The sequence below is a fragment of the Metopolophium dirhodum genome, chromosome 1 (genome assembly GCF_019925205.1).
Source record: "Metopolophium dirhodum isolate CAU chromosome 1, ASM1992520v1, whole genome shotgun sequence".
NCBI classification, from domain to species: domain Eukaryota; kingdom Metazoa; phylum Arthropoda; class Insecta; order Hemiptera; family Aphididae; genus Metopolophium; species Metopolophium dirhodum.
In genome coordinates, this window is record NC_083560.1 from 88,191,910 (window position 1) to 88,219,497 (window position 27,588).

General features: G+C 29.0%; 4 protein-coding genes across 5 annotated transcripts; 2 read left to right on the plus strand and 2 right to left on the minus strand.

Moving 5' to 3' along the window:
• LOC132937033 (uncharacterized) lies at positions 1-25,227 on the minus strand. 2 transcript variants are annotated; one of them, XM_061003862.1, is made up of 11 exons: positions 25,134-25,211; positions 23,716-23,739; positions 15,872-15,889; positions 10,156-10,179; positions 9,602-9,623; positions 9,093-9,119; positions 6,443-6,481; positions 6,153-6,194; positions 6,015-6,035; positions 5,029-5,085; positions 1-381 (listed from the first exon to the last, which is right to left on the minus strand). In XM_061003862.1, exons 4-11 carry the CDS (start codon positions 10,168-10,170, stop codon positions 278-280), a joined length of 327 nt encoding a protein of 108 aa, XP_060859845.1. In that variant the 5' UTR covers positions 10,171-10,179; positions 15,872-15,889; positions 23,716-23,739; positions 25,134-25,211; the 3' UTR covers positions 1-277. The 2 variants fall into 2 exon arrangements, with proteins under 2 accessions (XP_060859845.1, XP_060859844.1); XM_061003861.1 differs by having other exon boundaries at positions 23,716-25,227.
• Positions 11,782-13,129, plus strand: LOC132943973 (SCAN domain-containing protein 3-like). Its single transcript, XM_061013164.1, has 2 exons — positions 11,782-12,067; positions 12,222-13,129. The coding sequence occupies exons 1-2, from the start codon at positions 11,782-11,784 to the stop codon at positions 13,127-13,129; spliced, it is 1,194 nt and encodes a 397-aa protein (XP_060869147.1).
• LOC132937032 (uncharacterized) lies at positions 16,427-20,728 on the plus strand. The gene is made up of 2 exons (XM_061003860.1): positions 16,427-18,486; positions 19,650-20,728. Exons 1-2 carry the CDS (start codon positions 18,004-18,006, stop codon positions 20,472-20,474), a joined length of 1,308 nt encoding a protein of 435 aa, XP_060859843.1. The 5' UTR covers positions 16,427-18,003; the 3' UTR covers positions 20,475-20,728.
• LOC132943979 (uncharacterized) lies at positions 20,872-21,349 on the minus strand. Its single transcript, XM_061013177.1, has 2 exons — positions 20,999-21,349; positions 20,872-20,922 (listed from the first exon to the last, which is right to left on the minus strand). The coding sequence occupies exons 1-2, from the start codon at positions 21,347-21,349 to the stop codon at positions 20,872-20,874; spliced, it is 402 nt and encodes a 133-aa protein (XP_060869160.1).
• Positions 25,228-27,588: the final 2,361 nt, after the last annotated feature.

The following is a 27,588-nucleotide window of genomic DNA, read 5'->3' on the forward strand; positions in this document are numbered from 1 at the left end:
TTAATATTTTATACACCAGTATATTTTTTGTAAATTCATAAAATATATTATTCCTATACATTAATGTTAATACATTTTTATACTTTATATGTACTTATTCTATGCATCATATATTTAAATAAAAAAAAATAATAATTTAAATGGACTGATTAACACTTTTAATATAATATTAGTATATAGCATATGTTCCTTGGTTTTTGTAAATATTATACATTTTTAAAATACAGTTAAAGATCATATTAAATAAAATAACATTTCTATAAAACCAACTAGTTTTTTATTTATTCTGTAAAGGTGGATTGGTTACAGATGTGGTATCTTCAATCGGTTGCAGATTGTAATATTTCATGCACCACTTTGTTTTAGTCCAGTATTCCTTAGCTACAAATAATAATAATTTTAATTAAAATTTGTTTTTTTTTGTTGCGTCAAGTTAAATTAATCAAACCATTTTTAAGCCATTTGCAAGGTTTTTATATTACTGAAGTAGTTTAAAAATTAGAAAGAAGTGAAAATTAACCTTGAACGTAACATCATATTCTTAGAATATCTTTGGTACTTTTTTAAATGATTACTGATTGTTTAGTTTTATGCCAGCACAATGAAAAAAATTGTGTCCGTACAAATGCGAATTGAATAAAGTGATAAACTAAAACTTGTTTAGGTGTAATGTAGCAATAGTAAAAAACTGTCTTTGACCCCAGAAAAAAGGCTACCGTATATAAGGGTCGTTTTTCGTTATGAAATGATTCATTGCAGAATTCAAATTCAACACAAATTTTACATTGGCTTTCTCAATGATGAAATAAACTCAAAGTAAAAGTAGTGTTACCTACTTTCCTATTTTTTTTTTGGTTTCAAAATACTTTTTGAAACAGGAAAATGTTGTTACAATATTTAGGGTAGTTTCTGGTATACATTTTATGAATTGCCATCCGACTGTATGCGAGTTTCCTCCGAACGCGCCCTAAATTGTATGGGAACGAAAAGAGTAGATACTTATTACAACTTTACTAGCTACCTCCTAACGGGTAGGTAGCAATCTAGTAAATGTTTAAGTGGTTCCAAACATGTTCAAACTATATGTATCAAAATAAGTTTATAATTTAATGGTCATAATTAATGACTTTTGTTATATTTGATATTTGATACGATTATAATATTATTATCTATACACATAAACATCAAGGGCCTCCATTAGGAGGTGTAAGAAGGTGGCATGTCACCATCCTAGACAAATGCAAAATGATTCATAATTTTTTGTTATTATAAATAATAAACTATTTTTACTAATAATATTATAATATATGACATATTACATAAGGTTCATCGTTTATCTATGTTGTGTATTTATCTTCTGTTATGAAATAAAATCAATTTGGTTGGTTCTTAGTTATTTTTTTATGATATTGTCAACCCCCTAGGATTTGGATGGTGGACGCCCTTGCTATACATTAAGATGATATACTCTTTTGTGTAATGATAAGATATACATAAATTCAGTGGTGTAGTGGGGCGTATACGCAGGTATACAGCGTATAACGACTTCTCCAGTTTTTTGTTGATGCGTATACTTATAAATCAATAATATGAACAGTATTAACGAATAAACAATAATAACAAACATATTTCCTTGTTATCACGTTTATTAGGAACGGTTATTATTTTTACATTTTACATATTATCAATTTTAACTTCATTTTATGGTTCTATATTTATAATATATATAAATATTATACGTCTAAAATTATAAGCTTATCGATAACGATCGCCGACGCTGAGTTTCACGGTCACATGCATTACTGGAAATGATTTTGTCAAAAAATATTATTTTGTGTACCTACACTGTGTCACACAATTACATAAATATAACAATTGATCTACAAAAAATGATGTTTTCATTTATTTTTAATTATTCAAATTTGTGATACCTAATTTATCTACTACCGAGTATACTTTTAAGACTATGAATGTTAATAAATATTTAGGTTTTTTGACTTAAAAAGAAGTTGGGATAGGGGGGTTAAGAAATTAACATAGATAATCATAAAAAATTTAAATGTATAATCATATATTTTAGGAGTATGATTGTAAACTATAGAGGCTCAATTGCAGTAAGGTAGTAGTAAAGTGTATGTTATATTGTTATTCTAAATATATTATTAGTAATAACGTAGTATATATTATAGTGGTTGGGGGGCAAAGCCCCAACCACGTTTAAATATTAAGCACATTAAAAAAATACAACACTGTACATAATATAATGAAAACCAGACCTGAGTCAGACTAATGTAAATAATTTACGTGATCGAGTAACGTTTAGTTGATTTTCAAAACTCGTTCTGCTTGTACGATATTATTTTTATAAATATTCTTTTAAAAAAGTTTTTAGAATGGATCAATGTGAAGTGCGAAACATGATTAGTGAAAAGAGCAAATGTGTTAAAATAATTAAATGCTTTAAATTTAGTTTTCAAAAAATGTTAGCCTTCATCTAAGAACGGTGGAACTGTACTTCAAAAATATGTAAGGCTTGTATAAAAGTAATCTTTGACGAAAGTAAGTTGAACCATAATAATCATGTAGCATTATCTGAACAAGTACTTAATAGGCAAGAAATTAGTAATTCTTTAAAAAGAAAAGCAGTCACTGAAACATTATCATGTAAAAGGCCTTCACAGTTATTACATGCAAAATAAATTTATTAAGATACCATAAAATAGATACTATATTACAACTACCAATGTATGGTATCTCCTACTGAAGAATTCATATTTTTATCTAAAAGTGGTTTGACAATAACCAGATGAATATTATTTATAATTAAATAGTAGTTATTTTAATAGTTTTAATTTAATTATTAATTCACTGTTACTAAAAAGTCATCTTAGATTCGTAGTCACTAAGGTAGCATTAAATTATACTTAATTTATAAACACATACACAACTATTATGGCACTTTGAGTTACAAAAGTCGAACAAATTTTTTGCATCTACACCGATAGGTACCTATTACATTATATTACAGTAGTATTGACGGGACGTCATGACAATATTACCTATAATCATTCGATTTCGAATAGGTAGGGGTTTTATGATAAGGTAATGGAATAATATCTATATTACCTATAATGTTTGAAATTATTATTGTGTTCGCGCAAATGCGCAATATACTATGTGTTCACTTTGTTGTTCAAATTACGGATCGGTTAGTATTATCGGCAGTTTCTTTTTTCAGTGCATATAAGTTGCCTCCCAAAATATACGAATTGCCTCCCATCCTTTTCGCAAAATAAAAAGGTTAATTTACACTAGTTGTCTCCGATGACCAGGTAGTTCATAATTATATACGAGTGGTATCTCAAGAATATTTGGACTAGTTGTCTCCGATGACCAGGTAGTTCATAATTATATACGAGTGGTATCTCAAGAATATTTGGACTAGTTGCCTCCCGTATAGAATTAAGTAAGTAGTGGTTCATAAACTTCACTAAACAGTTTCAATTAAATAGATTAATTTATAAAACTAACATAGTATACTTAATAATATGATATAATATTATGTATTGAATAATAAACACTTTTAAGTTCGCCTGTTTAACTATTCAATTATACGTTATTCGTTTTCCTTTTGGTTATATTTTGTAAAGGACTCCGGTCCGTTAAACTAAGCTAAATAATGTTTATTCATTGCTGCTATTAAATAAATAAATGTAAGTATCAGACTTGGTGTATATGTTATGGGCCAAGTAGGAAATCGGGCATTGTTATGCAATGGCTGAACATTTTGGGCAATGCAATAATACCATTTTAATACTCAATTTTTTTATACATTGGTAGGGCGTAGTACAAGATAGCCGGGACAAAGTGTACCCCACCTGGATTTGAGTGGGCAAACTGTGGTGTTCTCAGTGGGGTGGGGGAGGTTAGGGGTTATATCCCTCACGTCTTTTTTTACCGACCAACAGAAAACAACTTATTAGTTATTACGGGTGTTTAGAGTCATTGATTTTTCTAAATTATTAATTTTATCCGTTGAGTCAACAAGCTTGAAATTTAATACGAGGCTCCTAATATATTCTTACAATGGCAGTTGAAAAATATTAAAAAAAGTCTCAATTTTTATTATTAGCATTTAGTTCAAATTTTGATAAATTATGTAAAAATCACGAAAATGTGCAAATTATTTTGAGTTGGAAATTCATACAATTTTTTTTCTAACTATCTAATAATTGATAATTTAATACAAGATTCCTCATAAGTTTGTCGACCTTTATCAAAAAAAAAAAATGTTTACCGGAAAATCAAATTAAATTTTTATGAGAGTCTGAAGTTCAAATTTTAACATCATTGGATTCACTCGATTTCCCATGTATTGATTTTCTTATATTGATTTTTTTTTTTATATAATATATAAGATATATCAATAAATTTTTATTTTTTTGGTCAAAAATTGAGAAAATATAATACACGGTTCCTAATATATTTTAACAATAGCAGTTGAAATATATTAAAAACAAGTAAATTTTTATTTTTAAATATTTAAAGTTTTAATTTCGACAAAATGTATTAAACTTAAAATTTAAAAAGTGGGTAAGTGGATGTCACTCTGTTGTACAGTAGGTTACAAGTGGGTCAATTTATAATGGATTAACACATAGTGTAATGCGCATTTCTGTGAACACTATAATAATTACAAATATTATAGGTAATATAGATAATATTTCATTATCTAATCATAAAACCCCTAACTAATTCTATACGGAAGGCAACTAGTCCCAAAATTCTTGGGAGGCCTCGAGTATATAATTATGAACTACCTGGTCATCGGAGAAAACTAATGTATATTAGCCTTTTTATTTGCGATAAGGATGGGAGGCAATTCGTATATTTTGGGAGGCAACTAGTATGCACTGAAAATAGAAACAGATAAAAATTAAGAATTTAATAATTTATTATTATTTTACTAATTAATTGAAAATAAATAAATATCATTTATTCATTATAAGTTTGCACAATTATACAAACATTTATTCTGGAATTGTAACTCTTTAAACAGCGTTAGCAAGTAGCCTTGTTTCGATTCTATAACAAAGAAAATTGTTAAATTTTTAATAATTTGAATTATAATATATTTTAACTTTAGGTGAACGACAATATATTACATTATTTAAAATAGGTATTAGTTATGAACAAAGCAAGGATTATCATATATTAAAAGAACCAAATTATGTAAATATATTAAATAAAAAAAGGAAAACACAGGGGTGGAAATTTCATATGTTCGATGTCCAAACGGGTGAGATCTGTCTTGAAAAATATCCCATTTATTCCGCAATGGATATCTCCGATTGAATGTAAGGTGGTTTAAATCAGTATTTGTATTTAATACACTGTGCATTTTATCTTTAACTGCCAGTCCCAATGATACTACCGCGTCCTGAACCGCGTCCTGAACGCATGGTTATGGATATTTGTTTAAAATTATCATTACCGTGGACTAATATTGACAATCGTTTTCCTAGGTCATAAAACTCGATAATCTAACTTATGTCGACCAAATAATTAAATTTCCTGAAATATATTAATTTGTGGACGTATACTATTGGAAACAAGAAATTGTCACAAAACTAGAAAATTATGTATATTTAGTTTACAAATATAATCGTATTCCTATATTATTCAAATTGTGTAAATATGTAGGGAAAAATGAATTTATTGAGAAAAATGTAAAACTATGTAGGTAATATTATGTATTTATCATTTATTACAAATCATTTGAAACAAATTTATCACTTACTCAAATTAAATTATTTAATCACGGTAAAAATTAGATTTTTCATATGAACTTCTCTTTACATATGACTTAAATGAATTTTAATTTAGAAAAAAATCATTATGATTTTTAATCAATATTATTAAATCACAGAACTAGAAAAATAGCTGCATATTATTTTTTTATAAATACATTTTTCAAATTTTTAATTTGGAAAAATTATGTAAAAATTATATACCTGGCCATAACATCAATTGTTCTGTAATGACAGCAAAAAAATTCGTTACTAAATAATGATTTACGTAAGATGAGGTTAGATTATTTTTAATCTATCCCCAATCATCACAGTCTACACAGTACAATATAATTAACATACCATGAACTATTTTACTGCCATTCTCAGTAAAATTGAGAAAAGCTACAAAATAAAATAAAAAAGTGTAAATTATAAATATTGTCTAAGTCTTCCAAGCAACACGTGATAACTCAGACGATTGTGAAACATTTTTTTTTTTTGCTGCAAAGTGAAAATTAAAAACTGGCTTTGTTTCTGTATTGAAATTTGTAGAAATTTGATCTGTATTAATGTTTATTAGTAAAGCATAATTAATTTAATAAATCAATTGAAGTTAAATAGGTACATGTATTCTATAATAATGTTCTTACTTAAATGAAATGATATAATGACATTTTCGTACGTATTTTCTAAGATTTAATAAATACAAACTCATATTAATATTTTATTACATTTTATTTGTACTTATATTATTTTAAGATTTAAATTTTATATAATTTATTATATATAATACAAACGCCAATCAGCTTTTACATATAAATAGTATGAAATAATACATAGAAAGGTAATTATTATAACATCATAATGGCATGAGTGTAATAGACAAAAAAATGTTAATTCATTTAAAAATAAACAAATCACATTCAAATTATAGCAATATATGGCCTATATATCAACATTATTATCATTTAAGCTACGGATGGTTCTAACAAAAGGATCATTCGATAGTTAGAATGGAAACTTATGATGTGAAAGGTGTCAGGGGATCTAGTATGGACGGCTGGAACTCTATGATAAGCCATAGCCATGCACAAGGAGATGTGGTGCATCGATATTACTCTGAATAAAATTTTAATAAAAAATTGTGATCAGCCCTTAGACGCCTGTCCTCGAGAGAACAAAGATTTAGCGTATTAATGACTGGTAGATAAAAAAATTCAGGATGATCAATTTTTAGTAAGAGGTGATTCTACACTCGTACAACTAATTTTATTTTAATTAGGAAATATGGATTCCAAATGATCAAGTCATAGTCAAGAATTTAAGAGCGGAATAAATAGTTATTAAACAGGATGCTGAGGTCAAATTATTAGTATGGTGACGTAGGAACCAAATAAGTCTAAGGCCTTAGAAGTGATTATTCAATATGAGGTCTAAAGGAAAGTGAAAAATATATATAATACCTAGATTCTTTATCTGGGAGACTCGATTTAAGGGTAAATCATTATAGGTATAAGTGTAATCAGCAAGATTTCATGATTTAGAAACTGTATTACTTTACACTTGGCATAGTTTATTCGTTTATGGTAATAGATTTATAATAATTTAATACCAATAGCGTGGCACCAGTTAACAAGACTATTGAACGATGACTGAAGGAATACACAATCAATATTGGAAGATATAAGGGAAAAGTTTCTCATCATCTTTGAAATGGTTGTATACTAATGGTTGCTATGGGCTATAGGAATTAAGAATAATATTTATTTATTACTAGCTGTGTCCCGCGTTTTCCACCCCTATGGATAGTTGTTTGCAAATAGTATGGCTGTTACTCGTGCAGTGAGCATACGATTTGTTTATTTTATAACTATATATATCGGTCAAGTGGGTAATTATAAAATTACCTTAAAATGAAACCTATTGCCTGGTTCAGTATGTACTCTTTCATTTAAAAAAAAATCAAGAAAATCGGATGAGTAGTTTCAGAGTACATTTGACACAAAGATTCCATTTCCACATATAGCGTATATTTAGCACGTAAATATATGAATATATAAGTATAGATATATTTAGATTGTTGAATTTTACTTCTATAAATAATTCATTTGTATACGGCGATAAAACACACACAAAAGAAAAAAGTCAGGTTAGGTTAGATTGATACCTAAAGGTTCTATAGACACTAACGCGATCGGTAACGGGAATACCCGAAATACCCCATGCAATTATACGTAAGTAGATTAGCATTGTTTTGATTTTTCAAAAAATTTATAAGTACTTATTTTTTATTAACAAAAGTGGTACAAAAATCTTCAGCAGACTGTCAGATAAGACAGTAAAAAATTTGGTGACGATACGTTGTACAGTGTGTATTTGTATGCGTTACAAAAAATCGGGACATGCTTTTAGTATAGATTAGGGTAACATATTGAAGAAGTTTCTGATTTGAATTTTACCGCAGAACAAATTGGACAAACAATGGTCATATCTCCAATCAAAACCTTAAAACTTAGCCTTATTTTCTTATTTCTTAGCCTTTAGCTGACTCCAAATTAATAACCCCTCGTTGGCATCGCTGCAAAAACATGTATTTAATTTCTTCTTCAACTATATTGTTCCTAGATAAGCGCACCCTTTTGGTACCATTTGTGGAGCGGCCAAGGTTTAATTTCCTCGTTTTATTTTAATAAAATTCTTCAAAATTACCAACTAAAACCATATTTATTAGAAACCTTAGAATAAATAAAATAATATTAGCACCACTGTTTTATATTTGACATCCAGATTTTCTACTTTCCCGGTGGATTTTCCTAAAATTTTCTTTCATAAAAACCTTCATTCGTTTCTATCAGTGGAAGTTACGATCAGAAGAGTACATCCACTTACGTGACGCCAACGCAACTGTAGCAGGCGCGGCCAAAATTGGTCGCTTGACTATTCTCTCAGCTTGTTGGAAGACCAATGATGCATTCAATCGCGAATTTCAACGAGAGCAATAATATGATCTAGACGAGCTGGCTGAAAAAGTCCTAACAAATGTAGTTCCAAGATCCTTTAAAAATATACACACTTGATTTCATTTAAACCTTGAGGGCAAGTCACTTAAAAAATATGTTCAAAGAGTCTAAGGAACATAACATGAAATGACGTGAGGAGGGTGGCCCACCAGTGTGGGTACCCTCTAACTTTGGGTATTTTAATATTTATATAATAATATTTATATATTTATATATTTATATATTTAATATTTTATATATTATAATAAAAAATGTATTTTTAACGTCTATTATAATATACCTTTACTATATGTTTGGTTTATTGAATCTGTTTAAAGAATAATATTTCACAAATTTAATACTTACATCACCAGAATTATTAATGTTTCAATTTATCAATGATATTCTGTCCTGGATCTCTTAAACATTTGTGGCAAGATTCTACTTTAGATTTTATAAACATTTAATAGAATTACAATGATCTTCAAAACTATTGCATTCTTATATAGGTAGATTTGTTGTATCGTACCAAAGATTAAAAGTCACAGAATCAAATTTTAAATATCTAAAAATTGAAAATGAATAGAGGATAGCATTATAGATAAAACCTTAGTAATACTTTTAAATTTTAAATTTTTATAGAACGCAAAAAATGGGGGGAAACTAAATTTATGTATTACGATGTTAACTAGGTACTTATACATTTCTGAGGCAATCGCCTGCTGATTATAAATGTTTTATCGAATTATTGGTATAACATTTTTTTTTTAAATAAATTTGTCATTTATTATAATAATAATTATAATATACTTGCAGTCATGTAGGATCCTTGCTGCTTAAAATTAAAAATTGTACAAATGTAATATTGATGGTTAAATTATTATTAATGAATAATATTTTAAACAATTAAAATAAAATCGTTAAAACTTTTATAATACAGTTTGATCAATATAATGTTCATCTTTCACTTAAAAAATTGAGTATAGTCCCAGGTTGGATTTAGGAGATGGTATTTTTTTTAACATGGTACAAATGTCTTACTCTATAAACTTACTCAGTTTACATATTGAATCTTAAGATACCTTTTTGATTTTAATAACGAATATCGGTAAATCCATTTTTATTGCACATCTAGATCATTTGAGGAACTATTAGTACAAAATTAAAGTTCGTATGTTTTGTAGTTTTAGATGTAAAGACTGACCGTATATTTTGTGTACCTATGTGTGTGTTCTTTTATTAGTTACAATGTTACATCTTACGAATTTCTGAGGCAGTCCATAGTTATAACTATTCGATTCAGTTGTAAAAGATTTTTACATAATTTATAAATATACATAAATAAATAATAATAATATACTTGCCTTCACCATTCTCATTTGGTAGTACTACAATTTAAAAAAATAATATTTTATACATTTTATATTGACATAAACACAAAAAAAATATTATTAAAATATAATAAATCACTTTCTACATTTAATGAAATCTTAAATAAATGCCTTATGAAAATCAATAAAAATAAAATAGAAGCCATGATAGTTAGTAAAGAAAGCAAAGCACCTGTCGTTAACAACTTGATTATCAAAAAATTAATCAACTACTATAATACAAATATTAAGGAGTACATGAATCAATGGCACTAGATGTTCGGTAGAAATGAAATATCGAATAGCGAATGCAAAATGAAAGTCTACTCAGAAATGACAACTACTCATGAATAATAATCTTAGTCTAAGGACCTGGAAAATCTTTGTAAAAGTTACCTACATTTGGAGTATTCTGTTGTATGGTAGAAACAAAAAAAGTTAGGGGCAATAGGAATATGGACCTGGAGAAGACTAGCTGGATTGAAAAGAAAAGTAATGCAGACATTTTCCAAACAATAGGTGAAATGAAAATACTACTCTCTAGTATTAGATCGAGGAATGGTAAACTTATGGGACAGCTAATAAAATGGGCGGATCCATTTTCCTCCACATTATTTTAGACTGATATTATGTCTATTTTCCTCCAATATTTTAGCCATTATTGTAGTATTACATTCCGTATTATACAGATGGAGTAAGACTAGGATCCAGGGCTTGCTAACGTTATAATAACGTTATATTTGACAAATACGATTGAAATTTGTAAACGTTATTATAATGGAAAGCAATAATAAAAAATAATTAAATACCGCAAAACAAAGCATAACAATTAACAAAATATATTATCTATACTACTTTATAAAATACAGTCGGTTTTTTTTAATTATTTGGGACCAAGCGTCAATGTCCCAAAAAACTCCAGTTGAAGCTGTAGATAGAACGATGCGAGACTTGCGTAATAATAATAGTCCTATCGGTGGCTGCACAGTATTGTTCTCTGGAGACTTGCCTGTGATTGCAAGAGGCACAAGAGCTGATGAAGTAAACGCGTCTTTGAAAAGATCCTACTTATATAAATATATTAGAACTTAAAACTATTTAAGATAATATAACTTGTGTGAAACATTTACTTTTAATAGGCAAAGCGAATTCCAAGCAACGAATGATAAAATAAATATTAAAAGTTTCTGTAATTTAGTACCCACTATAACAACATTGATTCATAACGTGTACCTGAACTTTCAAAATATATCTTCTAAATCAGTGTTTCTTAACCTGGGTTCCGCGAAGATCACTTGAGGGTTCCGCGAAAGTGCTGTGCTTTGTTTTTATCAAAATATTAAAAATAGAAAAAAGCTAGAATTCTAGAGGCAGCTAGTGGAAAACCCGTTAGACGTGCACAATATATTGTATGAGATATTATCATATTGTTAATGAGGGCAACGACGATGGCATGACAGTATCGAATAATTATTTATAACCACATGTTATCGTATATTATTATAAAATTTTATTTTACGAAGTATAATATTACCAATATTGTACTTCAGTACGTATTTGTCCATTCGTAGTTGTCCGTTAACCGTTGTTCGTCAGTTGTGTGTGGCAATTTGTTAAAATATGAGTAAACAAAAGAAGTTGGATTTCTTTTTAAAAAATCCAAATACTAGTGTTATTACTACTGCTGAGGAACCAACACCATCAACGAGTGATGTCACATCTTCGTTGGAACCAAAACCGAAGAAACCGAAAATTCGTAAGTTCGATCCCTCATACCTAGGATTCGGATTTACATATAAAGATGATTGCCCTCAATGCGTTATTTGCTCGGAAATTTTAACTAATAGTTCTATGGCTCCAGCAAAACTTCTAAGACATTTGGAAACAAAACACCAGCAGTATAAGAGTAAGTCAATCGATTTTTTTAAAAGAAAAGAGAGTGAATTGAAAGCTCAGAAGACACTAATTCGAAATACGGGAGCTGAAAATGTGTTAGCCCTTAAAGCGTCATTTTTGATATCACTTCGCATTGCAAAATCAAAAAAAAAATTTTACCATAGAAGAAGACTTAATTATGTCTTGCATGGTCGATGCCAACCTTACACTTTTTGGAGATAAATCTGCTAAAAAAATAAAAACAATACCTCTTTCTAATGATACAGTTTCAAATCGCATAACTATGATGAGCGATGATGTTCATCAGCAACTTATAAGAAAAATAAAAAGGTCAAAGCTCTATGCTCTTCAATTAGATGAGTCGACTGATATTACTGATAAAGCACTGCTACTTATTTATACTCGGTATGTGGACTGGGACGAAAAAGAAATCAAAGAAAAATTCTTGAACTGCTTGGAACTGAAGAAACATACAACTGGCGCTGAAATTTTTTCTGCATTGTCTGATTGTTTCTTAAGTACAGATTTAAAGATGTCAGACTGTATCTCAATTTGTACTGATGGCGCGGCTAATATGACTGGTAGGCATCCAGGACTAGTCGCAAAAATGAAACAAGTAGCTCCAAATATACAAAGCACACATTGTATGATACACCGAGAAATGCTAGCAAGTAAAAGAATGAGTGCCGAGTTTAATCAAGTACTAACAACAGCTGTCAAAACAGTAAATTTTATTAAGTCCAGCTCTCTTAATTCACGACTGCTTGCAATGTTGTGTGATGAAATGGGATCCGCACATAGAACGCTATTATTGCATGCGGAAGTTCGCTGGCTTTCGAGAGGTCGGATATTAAAAAGACTGTGTGAACTTAGAGAAGAAATAATAATATTTTTATCAAGCAAAAATTGTGACCTGGTTCAGTACTTCAAAGACATAGATTGGAACATGAAATTATGTTATCTTGCAGACATATTTCAACTTTTAAATGAGCCTAACCTGTCTCTTCAAGGAACACAGAAAACCATGTTTCACAGTTACAGTAAAATAGAAGGGCAAAAGAAAAAAATTTAAGCTGTGGATCACAAGAATTAAAAACAACTGTTTTGAAATGTTCAGCACCTTAATGGAGTTCATGAGTGGGGTGAACGAGAATAATGAAGATTACAGTATTACTCAACTTAAACTGATTATTGTTAATCATTTGAATATGTTGTCCCTTAAATTTGAAGATTATTTCCCTTCAAATCAAGACCCAAGAGATGGTTTCTTATGGATTTTGGATCCATTCAGTGCCAATAGCTCAACAAATACTCTATCTACGAATGAAGAGGATATGTTGGCAGATCTTTCCTCAGACGTCACGTTGAAAAACTTAAAAAACAATTCATCTCTAGATAAATTTTGGATAGAAGTTCACAGCGAATATGAGGTATTAAGTGAAAAGGCGTTGGGAGTCCTACTTCCTTTTCCTTCAACATACTTATGTGAAAGTGGATTCTCGGCAGTCACTGCAACCAAGACTAAATATCGAAATAGATTGAATGTGATGCCGACGCTAAGACTTTCATTAACAAACCTTACTCCAGATATTGATAACATATGCAGTCATATTCAAGCGCAACCATCCCATTAAGTTTCATGCAATAATTGTATTATTATTTTTTCTGTTATTACAATCTAATATAAATTTAATCTAATCAAAATATATAATATAATGTTACTTCTCAATATAATCTAAAATCTAAATTCTAAATAAATAATTCAATTGTATTTTGCTGTATTTAGTATTTTAATCACTAAAGTTTAGTGCATTGCGAATGTTGCCACTTATCGCCATGTTTTGTGTACCCTTCTTTTTTAAAGATATTTTAAGAGGGGTTCCGCATGGAAAAAATATTATTGTCTGGTGTTCCGTGATATCAAAAAGGTTAAGAAACACTGTTCTAAATCACTGAAACGGTTTCAAGAAAGGGCTATTTTGTTACCAATAAATGAGGAAGTCAACAAATTAAATGATTTGATTCTATCTAGGTTTGACGCACAATCACAAATGTTCTATTCAGTTGATACAGTTTTAGAAAAGGAGGATGCAGTCCATTTCCCAACTAAATTTCTTAACTCTTTAACGCCTTCTGGAGTCCCACCACATACAATGATTTGAAAAACAGGGGCACCTATTATTTTAATGAAAATTTGAGCGCACTCACAATTTGCACCGGTACAAGACTACAAATCAAAAAATTGAGAAGTTCATTGCTCGAGTGCATAATCTTAACGGGTTGTGGTAATGGAAAAACTGTTTTAATACCAAGAATACCAATTATTGTACCCTCCGATTTACCTTTTAAGTTTAGACGTATTCAATTTCCCGTTAAATTAGCATTTGCAATGATTAAAAATAAAGCACAGAGACAAACACTTAACGTTGCTGGAAAAGATCTATGCGTCTAATGTTTTTCTCACAGTCAACATTACTATACGTCGCCCTGTCACGTGTGACATCCTAATTTAATTTGTTTTTTTTTTGCCCCAAATCCAGTAAAAGTTGATAACGTCGTTTACAAAGAATTTTTTTAAGTCTTTGAATTATCAAAATACTGGCATAATTCATATATTTTGTTCCATCCATAGTTATACGTACAACATTTACATACGCGAACTATTATTTTAGCATTACAATAAATCTATTGAATAAAAAAAATGTGCAATAAGCATACATTTTTCTATTCACACAAGCGATATAACTTTTTTCAACATTATGAAGAATCCGCGGTGGCGACGCTAAATTTTTATGGCTACATTACCACGGAAACGTGACTAAAAGTGGTCGAAAATTAAAATTATTATTTTACATTGAGAAAAGAAAATAATAGCAAATTAATATCTTAGTAATCTTGCATTAGCGAAGCATTGGCGGGTCAGCTAGTATATCATTAAACAAAACATATCGCAAAACTTAATTTATAGAATATCATTAAATGAAAAATAATGAAAATGTAAATTATAGAATATCATTGACCGAAAAATAACGCAAAACGAAATATATTAAAATCTATTTATTTAAAAGGTCTATTGGTTTGGTAGAAATATTTATTTCATTCGACAATCTAAAAATTGATTATATTTTATTTCGTATCCGGGCCATTACCTATCCGAATAAGTTATTATTTTTAAATTTTATAGGTATTAACACTATTTTAAATAACGATAAATGCAAAACTATGATAACGTTTTAATTCTGGATAACAATAAAAGCAAAAGTTGAACAAAGTTTTAATTGTAAATAACATATGACAGAATTTTTTTTTCAAAAGCAAAAATTATTTATATTAACCAATTTATTATTATATTTATTTATTGGAGGAAAATGGACAGTGGAATTATCCATGGTATCTTGTTATTGGAGGAAAATAGCTACGGCCAATAAAATAAGATATTATAATATAACATATTCCCCTCATGACCAACATAATTGTAGGAAGAATCAATAGATGAAAGGAAGAAGAAGACCGAAGACTTTCATAGGTTATACAGTTGAAATGGCTGAATGTAACGGGTACCTACATAATATTATGAAGGCTGATGAATTAAATAAAGAAGAATGGATGTTGATTAGACAGATAAATCGTTCATTAATGAAAAAAAACAAAATAAGCAATACAAAAAGCGGGAAAGTAGGTAAAGGTATCAATTTATTATCGACAATAGTTAAAAAAAAAACTAGTAAATATCCAAATTTTCTTATGCCTATAAATATCTCAACATTTGTAAACAAATAGGTATTCGTTAGTTTAGTAATAATAATTTACTTACATATAGTGGTTTCTATGTCTATTTAAAAAAATTATATGTTACAAATTTAATAGTGACATAAATACAGTTGGATTTTTATTAACCAATAATAATCTAAACATTAGAAATATTCATAATAGACCTTTTATAATTAAGGTTGTGTGATATTTTATTTATTTAAAGTTTAAACACCCCATACGGGTAATAGTTCAATTATAGTTTTACAATACATTTTACATCAAGGATCTAAATATTGAATATTTAAACAAAGATAAAGTAGTTATAAAAAAGCAACAAATATAGAACATACAATAAAGACCAATATGTAAGTACTAATATTCATGTTCAAAATAATATTTTTTAATGAAAGTTATGAATCAAAAGGAAAATCAAAGTTGCCGTGTCAAAGCGTGATCTTGCTGTATTATTTATTATTTATTATTCTACATCATTATTATGTACTTGTAATATTTAACTGGGCGCCCGCTTTATTTATTATTTTATACTATTGTACGGTATTTACACCGAGTATTTGTTCATTTATTTATATTATATTTATTGTTGCACGGCGGTGCTTTAACCTACACACTTGTGTTATTAATTTTGGCCCGTTGCTTGAATAAAAGTTACCAGATCTCTGGGGTGAACATTATTTTGTAACCATCCTAGGCCAACCACCTTATACACATTATACACATATACACACAAATTATACACACATATTTGCACTCAAAACCTTGCCTTATAATTTTTATTTCTATAATTTTAAGCCTACATACACACACACACATCATTACACCACATAGCTCATTAGTATTTACGCGGTGAACCCAACCAATGCTAGCTGAGCTATAACACCACTACACACGAATTACAGAATTACACAGGTTGATCGGTGTGTGACAAGATGCGTGTAGAGTTACGGTGCCCGGGCGCACGGACTATAATTGAACGTACCTGGCCCGTACAATGGTAATAAGTGAATACTATTCAACAGTAGTAATCCTTATATATATAAAAGAACAGTCCTTTTTTATGTACCAATTTTGTGACGACGCTATTTAACTTTTTTCCAATTTTTTTTCACAAAGTTGTTCCAAATACCTTCGTGAGTGTCACCACGTCGCCTGATTTTCAAAATTTTGATTTTAAAGGGTTGTAATTGGCAAAAATAAATTTATACGTGTAATTTGTATATCTATATTCATATAATAAATAACAATAGCAGTCGGCCGATAACGGGAAATACGATACGGCATGGCGGTCCGAAGGTTTCCGTCTACCTGGACTCTGACCTTTTTTTTGTGTGTGTTATGAATTGTTCCGAGGCTATATAATAAACTATTTAATGAGTTGTATAGAAAACACTGACTAAAAATAATAATACATTTCTTATCGAAATGCGATAAACGTGTTACGACCGACGATCCGTCAGACGCCGAACGCGTTTTTTTGTAAATACTATTATTATTATTTTTGTTGTCTTTATAATTCAGCAACTACTACTTTTTTAGCACTTGATAGCATTAAGTAAAATACATTTTTTCTTCTTTAAAACACAACAATTTGTGTTGATTTAAGAATTTAATTTTAATAAAACAAAAACTACACACGGGCGAAGCCGGGTAATTCAGCTAATAATATATAAATGAGGCCTTAACCTATATTAGTTTTATAACTAAGGCGAACACAGAACGATCCACCGTAATAACAGTTTAAGTATAAAATAATAAAATTCATATAATTAACAAAAACAAACATTTAGATTGATAATACAATAATAATAATATAATGATACGACCTGATACCGGTGATATGGCACCGAGATGGAACAACTGGTCTAATGCCGGGTCCACACAGAGACGACACAGAAACAAAACAAAAACCAAACTCAAACCCTTCTTTTTGAAGTTTGAAAAAAATAAAACACAAACAAAACATGTGTCCATACTGAGTTGAGGAAAAATTAAACAAAACATGAACAAAATTCAAACATTTGTTCGTGTTTTGTTTTTGTTTTCAACTATCCATACAGAAATATAAACTCGTCATATTATTTCGTTCATCCGTGGTCATTCAGTATTTTAGTCTGTCTTCAGAGTTCTAGTCTTCGTACTTACAAGTTTTTTAAATTTTTTTTACTGTGAGTGAAAATGTGGAAATTGAAAAGAGATATTGAAGACGATGAAGATTTACTTATGTTGGGTGCTGGGTATATTTACCTACAGTTACAAAGCAAAAAAAAAAATAATAAGATTAAAAGACGTTTTTGGGTAAGACCAACTTTACAAAAAAGAAATTTGTTTGGTGTCGATGAACTTCTAAAGAATTTACAAGATGATGATATTGGTTTGAATGGAGAATTTCGATCTAGCTTTAAAAACTTTTTGAGGATGTCAACTGAAGATTTCGAAAACTTAATATGTCTCATTGGTCCAGCAATCCACAAACAAAATACTAATTGGAGAACTGCTATTAGTGTGACTGAACGTTTAGCTCTGACTTTAAGGTTCTTGGCAACGGGAGACTCTTACCATAGCATGATGTATCAATTTAAAATATCTACTCAGTCAATATCACTTATAGTTCCGGAAGTTTGTGAAGCAATAGTCAATGCTCTGTCGGAGTATATTAAGGTAGGCACATACATAAATAAATTATTAAAATAAATCTATTTTAAGTGTGTTTTTTTTTTACAAATAAATATCTATATTTGTTGTAATTGAAGTAGGTACTGAAAAATATTTAATATGAGAATAACAAATAATAATAATAACTTTTAAATAACGTAGCATAACGTAACGTTTTTATACTTAAATATAAAAAAAAAACCGAAACTTTTTTTCATGTACTTGCACTTAATTTTAAAACAATTAAATATTAATAAAATTAAAACATTAAAAAAATGAAAACTAACTTATTTTCTAATTATTCTGAGGGATTTTTCCATTGTAAATAATCAGACATATTATCTATATTTGAAGTTGATTCTAAAACTTCTTGGACGCTGGGAGGGTTGGAATAGGAAACGTTCGAAGCTGATGAAGTATTACCGTGATAATTGTCATAAAGAGGATAACAATTGTTTCTCTGTGGTGGTTCATCGTATTTTCCCATCTCACCTTCATATAAGAGATTGCTCATTAAATTCTGCACCGTGCATTGTGCATAACGCGTACGAAGAACACGCAATTTGCGTGACACTAAATCACCAAACACATCAAATTCATCCAAATTTTTCTCTTCACGTTCCATGCGGCTTTTTTGAATAGATTTCATCATTTCAAATACGTCTTGAGACTTGTCTTCAATTTCTTTAGAACTTTTGGATGGTTTTAGGTACTTATGTGATACTTTTGACGACTTATTGGGAGGAGTGCCTGATACATTTTTAGCATTACTTAGCATTTGTACTGGCTCTTCATTGATTTCATCCACTTCGAATTGATTAGCAGCTCCTTCATGTTCATTAGATTTTGAAATAGTTGTGCATACCTCAATATTTTGTTCATCCTCATCATCGCTGGTTGCGCAGTCATTTTGCTAAACCAACAATATTAAAGTAATTTCAATGCCTTCATATTATTCTTTATATAATCATTTTCATATGATATGATATTAGTGATAGGTCGAACCATGATTATTTAAATCGAACCGAACTTGAACCTAACTTAAAATTATTTTTTCGAACCCAAACCGAACCTTCATATTTTCTACCGAACCGACCTAGAACCATTTTAAGCCTAAAAAGGACTAACATAAAAATATGTGTACTGAAAATTTGATATCATAATTTTAGATGCCTTCAAGCTCAGAAGAATGGAAAAAAATAGCTATTGATTACAATAAAATTTGGAATTTTCCTCAATGCGTCGGATCTATGGACGGAAAACATGTTGTTATTGAAGCACCAATACTAAGTGGAAGTGATTTTTATAATTATAAAGGCACATTCAGCATTGTACTATTTGCTATTGTAGATGCTAACTATAATTTTATTTACGTTAATGTTGGTTGTCAAGGCCGTATATCAGACGGAGGAGTATTTAAAAGTACTGGATTCCAAAAGCTCATGGAAAATTCTACTTTGAACCTTCCAGATAAAAGAGCGCTGCCAGGTCGCGACAAATTGAGCCCATATGTTTTTGTAGCTGATGATGCTTTTCCTCTTTCACCCAATATAATGAAACCCTATAGCGGACATCAGCCTAAAGCTTCGAAAAACCGTATATTCAATTACCGTCTCAGTCGTGCTAGGAGAGTTGTAGAAAACGTATTTGGTATAATGGCGTCAATATTTAGAGTATTTCGAAAACCTATGCTACTGCAACCGGAAAAAGTTGATAAAATAGTATTGGCTTGTGTTCATCTTCATAATTATTTAAGAAAACATTCTTCGAAAACCACATACAACCCACCAGGTACATTTGATTCAGAACAATTAGATAATGGAACAGTAGAAACAGGATTATGGAGAAGAGAACATCAGAGTTTACAATCATTTTTACCTATTCATCAAGTTCCCCGAAAGTCATCGATCGAAGCTGCAGAAGTAAGAGACGAATTTAGTGAATACTTCATCTCACATGAAGGTGAAGTTCCATGGCAATTAAACTATTGCTAATTTTGAAAACACTATTATTAATATATTTTTTTAAAATATATTTTACTACGAAAAATATTACTACGAATAAACTATTGTTGTTCAAAGGTTTCAACTAAATTAAACACTAAATATTTCGAATTATTATTATCATTATTATTTTTAATTGTTATTGTAAGGTAGGTATACTTAATAGCGAAGTAACGTAAAAATTATATTTTTTTAAACATATTGGAAAGAATTTAAATTTCATTCACGATAGTACCTAACTTGAATGAAATAAAATGGTAGTGACGAAGTGTAATTATGTATACTATCTATGAAGTATTTTACATTTTTATGTTATAATATTTTTGTGTTATGAATATTTTTTATGATTAAATGTTGTGAAATATTTTTATTTATTTATTTATTATATTTAGTGACTACCTAGATGAGTTGTGTACTGCACCACTGTACTACATGGCAACTATTAAAATATGTATATACTTATTTATTTAAATATTTTTAAATGAAGTAATATAATTATTAATATTTATACATACCTGACATTCATCTAATCCAAATTCTCGAGTTTTCCTAGGTTTATTTTGATCTTGTAGAAAACTCATAAGTTCATATCCGAACCATTTAGCATGAAATTCTTTTCCAGCTCCTGATTTTTTCATAGCTTTATAATTACGCCTTTCTCTTGTGTATTGCGAGTATACATTTTTAAGCTTCCTGTCTATTTCACTAGAATCGGTATTGAATGTGAACGCTATTTCTTTCAATGCATCAGCTGTTTTGAATTTATTTTTATGATTTAAGTTTTTGGCATCCCACAATATTGGGGATTCACGGTACAATTCAATCAGCTTGCACGTTTCTTCAGTAGTCCATTTTTTTTTATTCATTTTAGTTATACCGAATTGCACCGAATAATTTTAATTAAACAAAATAAAACTTATATAAAACTAAATTTTTTATTTTTGAAAATTTAAACCAAACACACACGTGTCGTGTACGTCAACAGTACGACAGACTAATTGATACTAAATGGTAGACAACGAATTTATAAATTATATATTATTTATAATAAATATATATTTATAAATAACCAAATTGGTACTGCCCGCGAAATCCCGATAAAAAATATTGCCTGTTGGTTGTTTTCAAAACATGTCCACACACGTTCGACAGTGTTTGCAAAAACAACAACAAAACCAAAACCTTTTGATGTTTACCGACACCGCTCGGGACACGACTATGTTTTTCAAAACACGAACAATTTGTTGGAAAAAACAAAATTGTTTTAAAAATGTTTTGATTTTGTCGAAAAACATAGAGTTTTTGTTTTGTTTTACTTTTACAGTGAGATATTGACGTGTGTGTGTGTGTGTTCGTGTGTGTGTCAATGACTAACAAATCGAACGGTTGGCTCACGCTGCGCTTTACATGGACGGGTGATAATAATGAGCCGTAAACTTTTTTTTAATTTTTAATCTAGAATTCAAGAACTTATACAATTTATACTAAAATAAAGGTACAAAAAAGGTGTGTGTCAGAGTTTGTATCTGACGCTCAATGTTGATGTGTTAACATCTTTTACGCCTTATTTTGGTCGGTTCAGATTTTTGGAATTAATAACTTTTTTCAACAAAATTTAAAAATATGTGTAACTTTATTTTCATTTATAATGTGTCAGGTAATTAAGATGATACAGATTCGGGTGAAATGGCTAATTGAGGTCCGGGTAATTTTGGCAGGCAGGGAATAAGGGATTCGTGATAGCTGAAATATGTTACATAAACTTGTGTTTGTAATGTATCCAACCCCCGTGGGAAAACAACATCAATGGTTGTCCCATGTTGTGTTATATGTTGAGTTCTGTTTGAGTTCATCTGTAATCCGAATTGGTCTTTCAAGAACTCAAGCAGTGGCTGTGCTTCAGAATCGTTGAAATTTTTGTTGAAATCTCTACTCATAAGTATTGGTAAACTGTGATAGTTCTCCCCAAGGAGCGCTGATCCAGCTGGAGTATATGGAAGAAGTACGAAATGTATATACTTCATAATGGCTTGGATTCGTTGACTTGGTGAGATGTATACCACTACCGCAAGTACTTTCCGTCCATTCTCCAACTTAAGTTCAGTTGTGCATATATCACCAATGGCTGCTACTGATACGCCCATGACACTTGTTTGACGACTGATGAAGTATTATAATACTGCTCTCTTATGAGGTCAGCTTTGGAGTTTTCTTCATTGATATGGAACCCTAAACATAAGAACCTAATAGATAAGCTGGATAAAATTAAATGGCACTTTCAAAGAGTTATGGCACATAAGCTTGGTCATATTGATGTCTTCTTGGAGACTATGGCTATGGATTTAGGTATAAACCATTGGATTCCAGGCGGTTATTCAATGACGTGGCTTTCATACATAAAATAATTAATAACAAAATATCATATCCAAAGTTTTTAAGAAAAATACATTTTTAGGTATCAGCTTTTAATCCAAGAAATTATTGTCACTTTTTGATTATAAATTGATCTACTAACATTGTCAAGTTCAGACCGGAGTATCACCATTTAGATGAATGTAACAATGTAGCAAATTAAATTTTTTTTTTTTGATTCGTTAATTAAATTGAATAACTAAACTAAATTAGCTATTTTGTATTTAGTATGTACTATGTATAACTAACAATTAATTGTATATAAGTTTGTTTTGGATAGCTTCAAATATTTTTTTTTTTATAAATTTCTTCTCATTTTTGCACTGTATTATTTGCAATATTATATTAATGTATATAATTATATACAAGCTGTTCTGACCGACGTTCTTCATGCATATGATTTGTATTTTTAATTAATATATTTGTACAAAATTGATATGCCATATGTATTTTGCAAAGCGGTCAGTTTGATAGTAACCCACTTAAATTATGTTTGTTTATAATGACTAGCCATACTTCATAGATGCCATAGTTTTTTATTGTTAACACTAACAAATCAAAATAATTGGAACAGCTCTAATTCCGTGAACTATAATAACAAAGCACTCGGTGTGGATAACGCTACTTATATATTTATATGATGAAAATATGTGGGAAAAACTATATTTACTAAATACAATGTTAATATACTATAATGTTGAAATGTCTGATTCCGTTCCTTGTTATAACTATATACTATTTTATCAAATTATATGATATATTTTATTCGAAGCAAAATTGTATTCGTGATGTTTATAATAAAATTATTGTAAGTACTTGCCTTCATATTCTTTGGTTATTTCTCCTATAAGAAAAAAAATATTTTACAAATTAGATACCTACAGAATGATATTAACACAATTAACCACGACAATACAATTATATAAATATAAATTAATAATAATTTAAGAAATATAAATGCATGCCTAAGAACATTTATAATAAATTTTCTTCAAACTAAAGTGGTATTTCTGTAGTATATTATTGATACACTATTTAATACATAATACCACTATACAGTTTAAATGACACATGATGGAATAGGATAAAAAGAAAGTCGCTTAAATAATGTGATTATATTGCAAAAGTCACATGTGTTATCACGATGTCTCTTATCACAGCATGACATACCATTATAACATGATCTATATTATATAACTATATAATGTATTTATTTGAGATTTTTTTTATATTTCCCTGGAACCTAATTGTAGGGTAGACGATGATTTCAAAGGACCATTCGATAGATTGAACTTGTAGAAAGCTTATCTACCGAAAATATTGAAGGCGTCAAGGGTAGGCAACCAAAATTACTTTACAAACTATTTCGTACTTTATACTAGCTTAGAAATTTCATGTCATACAAGTTTAATATGTAAATTAAAGTTGCTTTATTAGTTAATCTAATTATAAGAATATAAAAATAATGTGAATTTATGATATAATTTAAACCACATGCTGGTTTAAAACAAAATAAATGTTGATTTGGTATCAGTGATAACTAGGGTTCGGATTTGAAGGCAATATAATCAATAAAAAAAGCATTTAAAATGTAAAAAAAGGCAAAAAAAGGCATTTAATTTATATAAAAAGGCAATTCATAAATATACTACAAAATAAAAAAAAGAACATTTTTTAAACACTTTCAATTGCACACATTTTGAGACAAATACAAATTAAAAATTAAAACTGCATGCAAAATAAACTAGTTGGTATTAAAAAAAAATTGACTACCATGTATTTTGATAGGCTGTCCTCAGTAAATACCTAAATATACTCGATAAGACGATATCGATAAATATTGCGAATAATAAAACCCATTTGTAGCTATATACGCAAGCTGTGTGTAAAATTATAAAATCAACTGAAAAATTAAACAAAAAATAGGCATTTATAAGTACAAAAGGTAAAAAAAGGCAAAAAGGCATTTATAAGTAAAAAGGCAAAAAAAGGCAAAAAAAAAAAGGTTCCATCGTCTAAGAAATTAAATGAAACACATTTTTGTATAAAAATTATTTTTCTATTATGATTAATAAAAGAAAGGCATTTGCCTTCAAATCCGAACCCTAGTGATAACCAATGGAAGAATATATAGTTGATCCGTACATGTTACAACTATAGCAGAAAGAACTAGGTACCTACTATGATGAGTGAAAATCATAGAATAACATTAACAAAATGATATATTAAATGACTTACATTGATTGTTGGCCCATGTGGCAAGACATTATAAACAGACATTATATTTGTAATTTGTGTCAACCATTTGTATTTTTATTTGTTACGTTGCATCTTTATGTAGAATTATGTATCTTTATTTATTATTTTTATGTTTCAACATTCTATATCAAAAACTACTAAAAGTCAGGATACAACGATGTTTAAAATGGTTATAAAGAGTTAACTATTTGATTCTATCAACTTGTATTTGAAATAGTTCAGTTTAAAAACCACAAATCTAGAACTTAAGCTATATAATTTTTAAAAATAACTCTCCTATTACAACTAATAAGCTTAAAAGTTTTATACATTAAATCAATTATCTTACTTTCACATTCTAAAGGTAATATACAATTGTAAATTAAACAAATATTTTTATAAACGTATTACATTTAATCATATTTTTTGGTTAGGAAATTCACATTTCCTGAAATTGGACCTTTTTCTCTGCTGATATTTGCTGTCTTGTTCCTTGTAAATTAATTTTTATAAGCATACTGACGCCCTTATTGCCTCCTAGTCACGTCTCCTCATAATATAACCGAAAAACTCAACCTGTCTTCTCTAATTTTGTCAAAAATGAATGCCATGCAAGCCATGTTTCCTCTAATGAATTATTTTTTATTCTCTCCACCCTACTTACTCGTCCTTTGCATTCTCTTTACTGTTACAACAAACCTGTCTTCAATTATATTGTGTCACTGGCGTACATTCCGATCAATACAAAATGACCAGCCTCACGAACCCATTATAAAATCTTTTAATCTTAACGGAATTATCTTGGCCTTTGTAACAAAATATCCGATACTTATCTCCCCTTCATCCATTGAAAAATAAAAGTATTTATGTCGTCATATTAAAAACCACATTTCTTTTCAAACAAAACGTGGTGGCACCTTTTTCGCGCTGTTTGTGGTTTTCTTATTTTTATCCACCTGAATATCAAATTTTAGGCTCTTTATAATATATTAGATTATAATTTATAGTATACCTAATATATTTTATATGTTTATAATATATGTTAAATACGTGTTGTCATATACTGCAGAGATTAAAAGCGTATTATAATTGGATATTTAAAAAATTTGTTTTTATTTTGGCATTTGGTTGTTTATGGGTATAATTGTATCATTATTGATAAATTTAATATAGTATATTTACTTATAAGTGTTGGAAATATTATATGTATACTGTATTACTGTTGCGTTAAAAGTTTTATTATTTAAATAGTTAGAGCATCCATTTATAACGTTTACTCAGTATTTAGTATGATATACACATTAATCACATTAAATCTATGTAGAGTTATCAGTTAGGTTTGTTAGCACAGTATTAATATTTTAATAATTCATATTTAAAATGAATATGATTAGAAACAACTAAAGGCAATAATACAGTTTTATACGATGGTTAACAATACAAACAAATTACTAACTGAATCGATTGACGAATTTAGTATTATTAAATGAATTAGGTATTTATTAAAATGGTATTTTGTAAGAATAATAATGATAACAATAATCTTTTAAACTATCATCATTAAAAAATACTGGTAGTCCAATGCCTGGAAAAGTGTGAATGCAAGTTACAATATATCTTAATATTTATTATAGCATATATTTTGTATATAATATTATGTACAGCGCATTTGATTTGTACTCTGGTAGATAAAAACTGGCACGAATAAGGGACTGGCCGCAAATGGCCTGACGGCATATGTCCCGGTTCTGAGTTAACGTAAATTGGTCGTATAAAATTTGTCGTTCGGTAAATTGTCATCATACATTTTCGTCACGAGACGTAAATACTGGTTTAAGAACGTTATCTAGGTACAAATAGACAATACAAATTATTATAATATATTCTATGTACCTACATTGTCCCTACACATTTTGTGATAGGAAGTTGAATAACAGCTTGTACAATGAATGTTTAATTATCATAATTACAGAATATATGGACGGTTTTTAAGAGAAACTTTGTACATAATATTTAATGTTTTTAAATTTTGTATTTATAATCATGTTTAACAAATGTTTTGTTATTTTACTATTAAATATATTTTAGTATTTATTTATTTTCTTCAAATTATAATGACTTATGACCTATTGCATATTATACCTGTTTGATTTCAGCCTTTTCGCATCATGACATAAGATCTATTGCATGTAATTTTATAATATTTATGCCCTTTGTCATCAAAATAAGTTATAATTATAAATGAGCGACTTTGACCGTTTCTCATAAATAAAAAATTCTGTATAACGACTTATTACCATACGCATTCTATTTTATCTCGTAAATCAAATCCCACATGGCATCTACAGTGGTACCATTCAGCGTGGCTTGAACTTACACATAGAATTAATGTATAAACTGAAAATGTCCAAAATTGACTTATGCCTTTTCACTTAAAAACCGTCCATATTATAAT

Excerpts from the sequence above, each read along its gene's own strand:
- LOC132937032 (XM_061003860.1), top strand. The coding sequence starts at position 18,004 with ATGTGGAAATTGAAAAGAGATATTGAAGACGATGAAGATTTACTTATG. Across the intron at positions 18,487-19,649 it reads CTCTGTCGGAGTATATTAAG|ATGCCTTCAAGCTCAGAAGA; the intron begins GTAGGCACATAC and ends TCATAATTTTAG.
- LOC132943979 (XM_061013177.1), bottom strand. The coding sequence starts at position 21,349 with ATGAATAAAAAAAAATGGACTACTGAAGAAACGTGCAAGCTGATTGAA. Across the intron at positions 20,923-20,998 it reads TTGGATTAGATGAATGTCAG|TTGCCATGTAGTACAGTGGT; the intron begins GTATGTATAAAT and ends ATATTTTAATAG.
- LOC132937033 (XM_061003861.1), bottom strand. Across the intron at positions 5,086-6,014 it reads ACAATTGATGTTATGGCCAG|AATCGAAACAAGGCTACTTG; the intron begins GTATATAATTTT and ends TCTTTGTTATAG. Across the intron at positions 382-5,028 it reads GTTACAATTCCAGAATAAAT|CTAAGGAATACTGGACTAAA; the intron begins GTTTGTATAATT and ends TATTATTTGTAG.
- LOC132943973 (XM_061013164.1), top strand. The coding sequence starts at position 11,782 with ATGAGTAAACAAAAGAAGTTGGATTTCTTTTTAAAAAATCCAAATACT. Across the intron at positions 12,068-12,221 it reads AAAACACCAGCAGTATAAGA|AAGAAGACTTAATTATGTCT; the intron begins GTAAGTCAATCG and ends ATTTTACCATAG.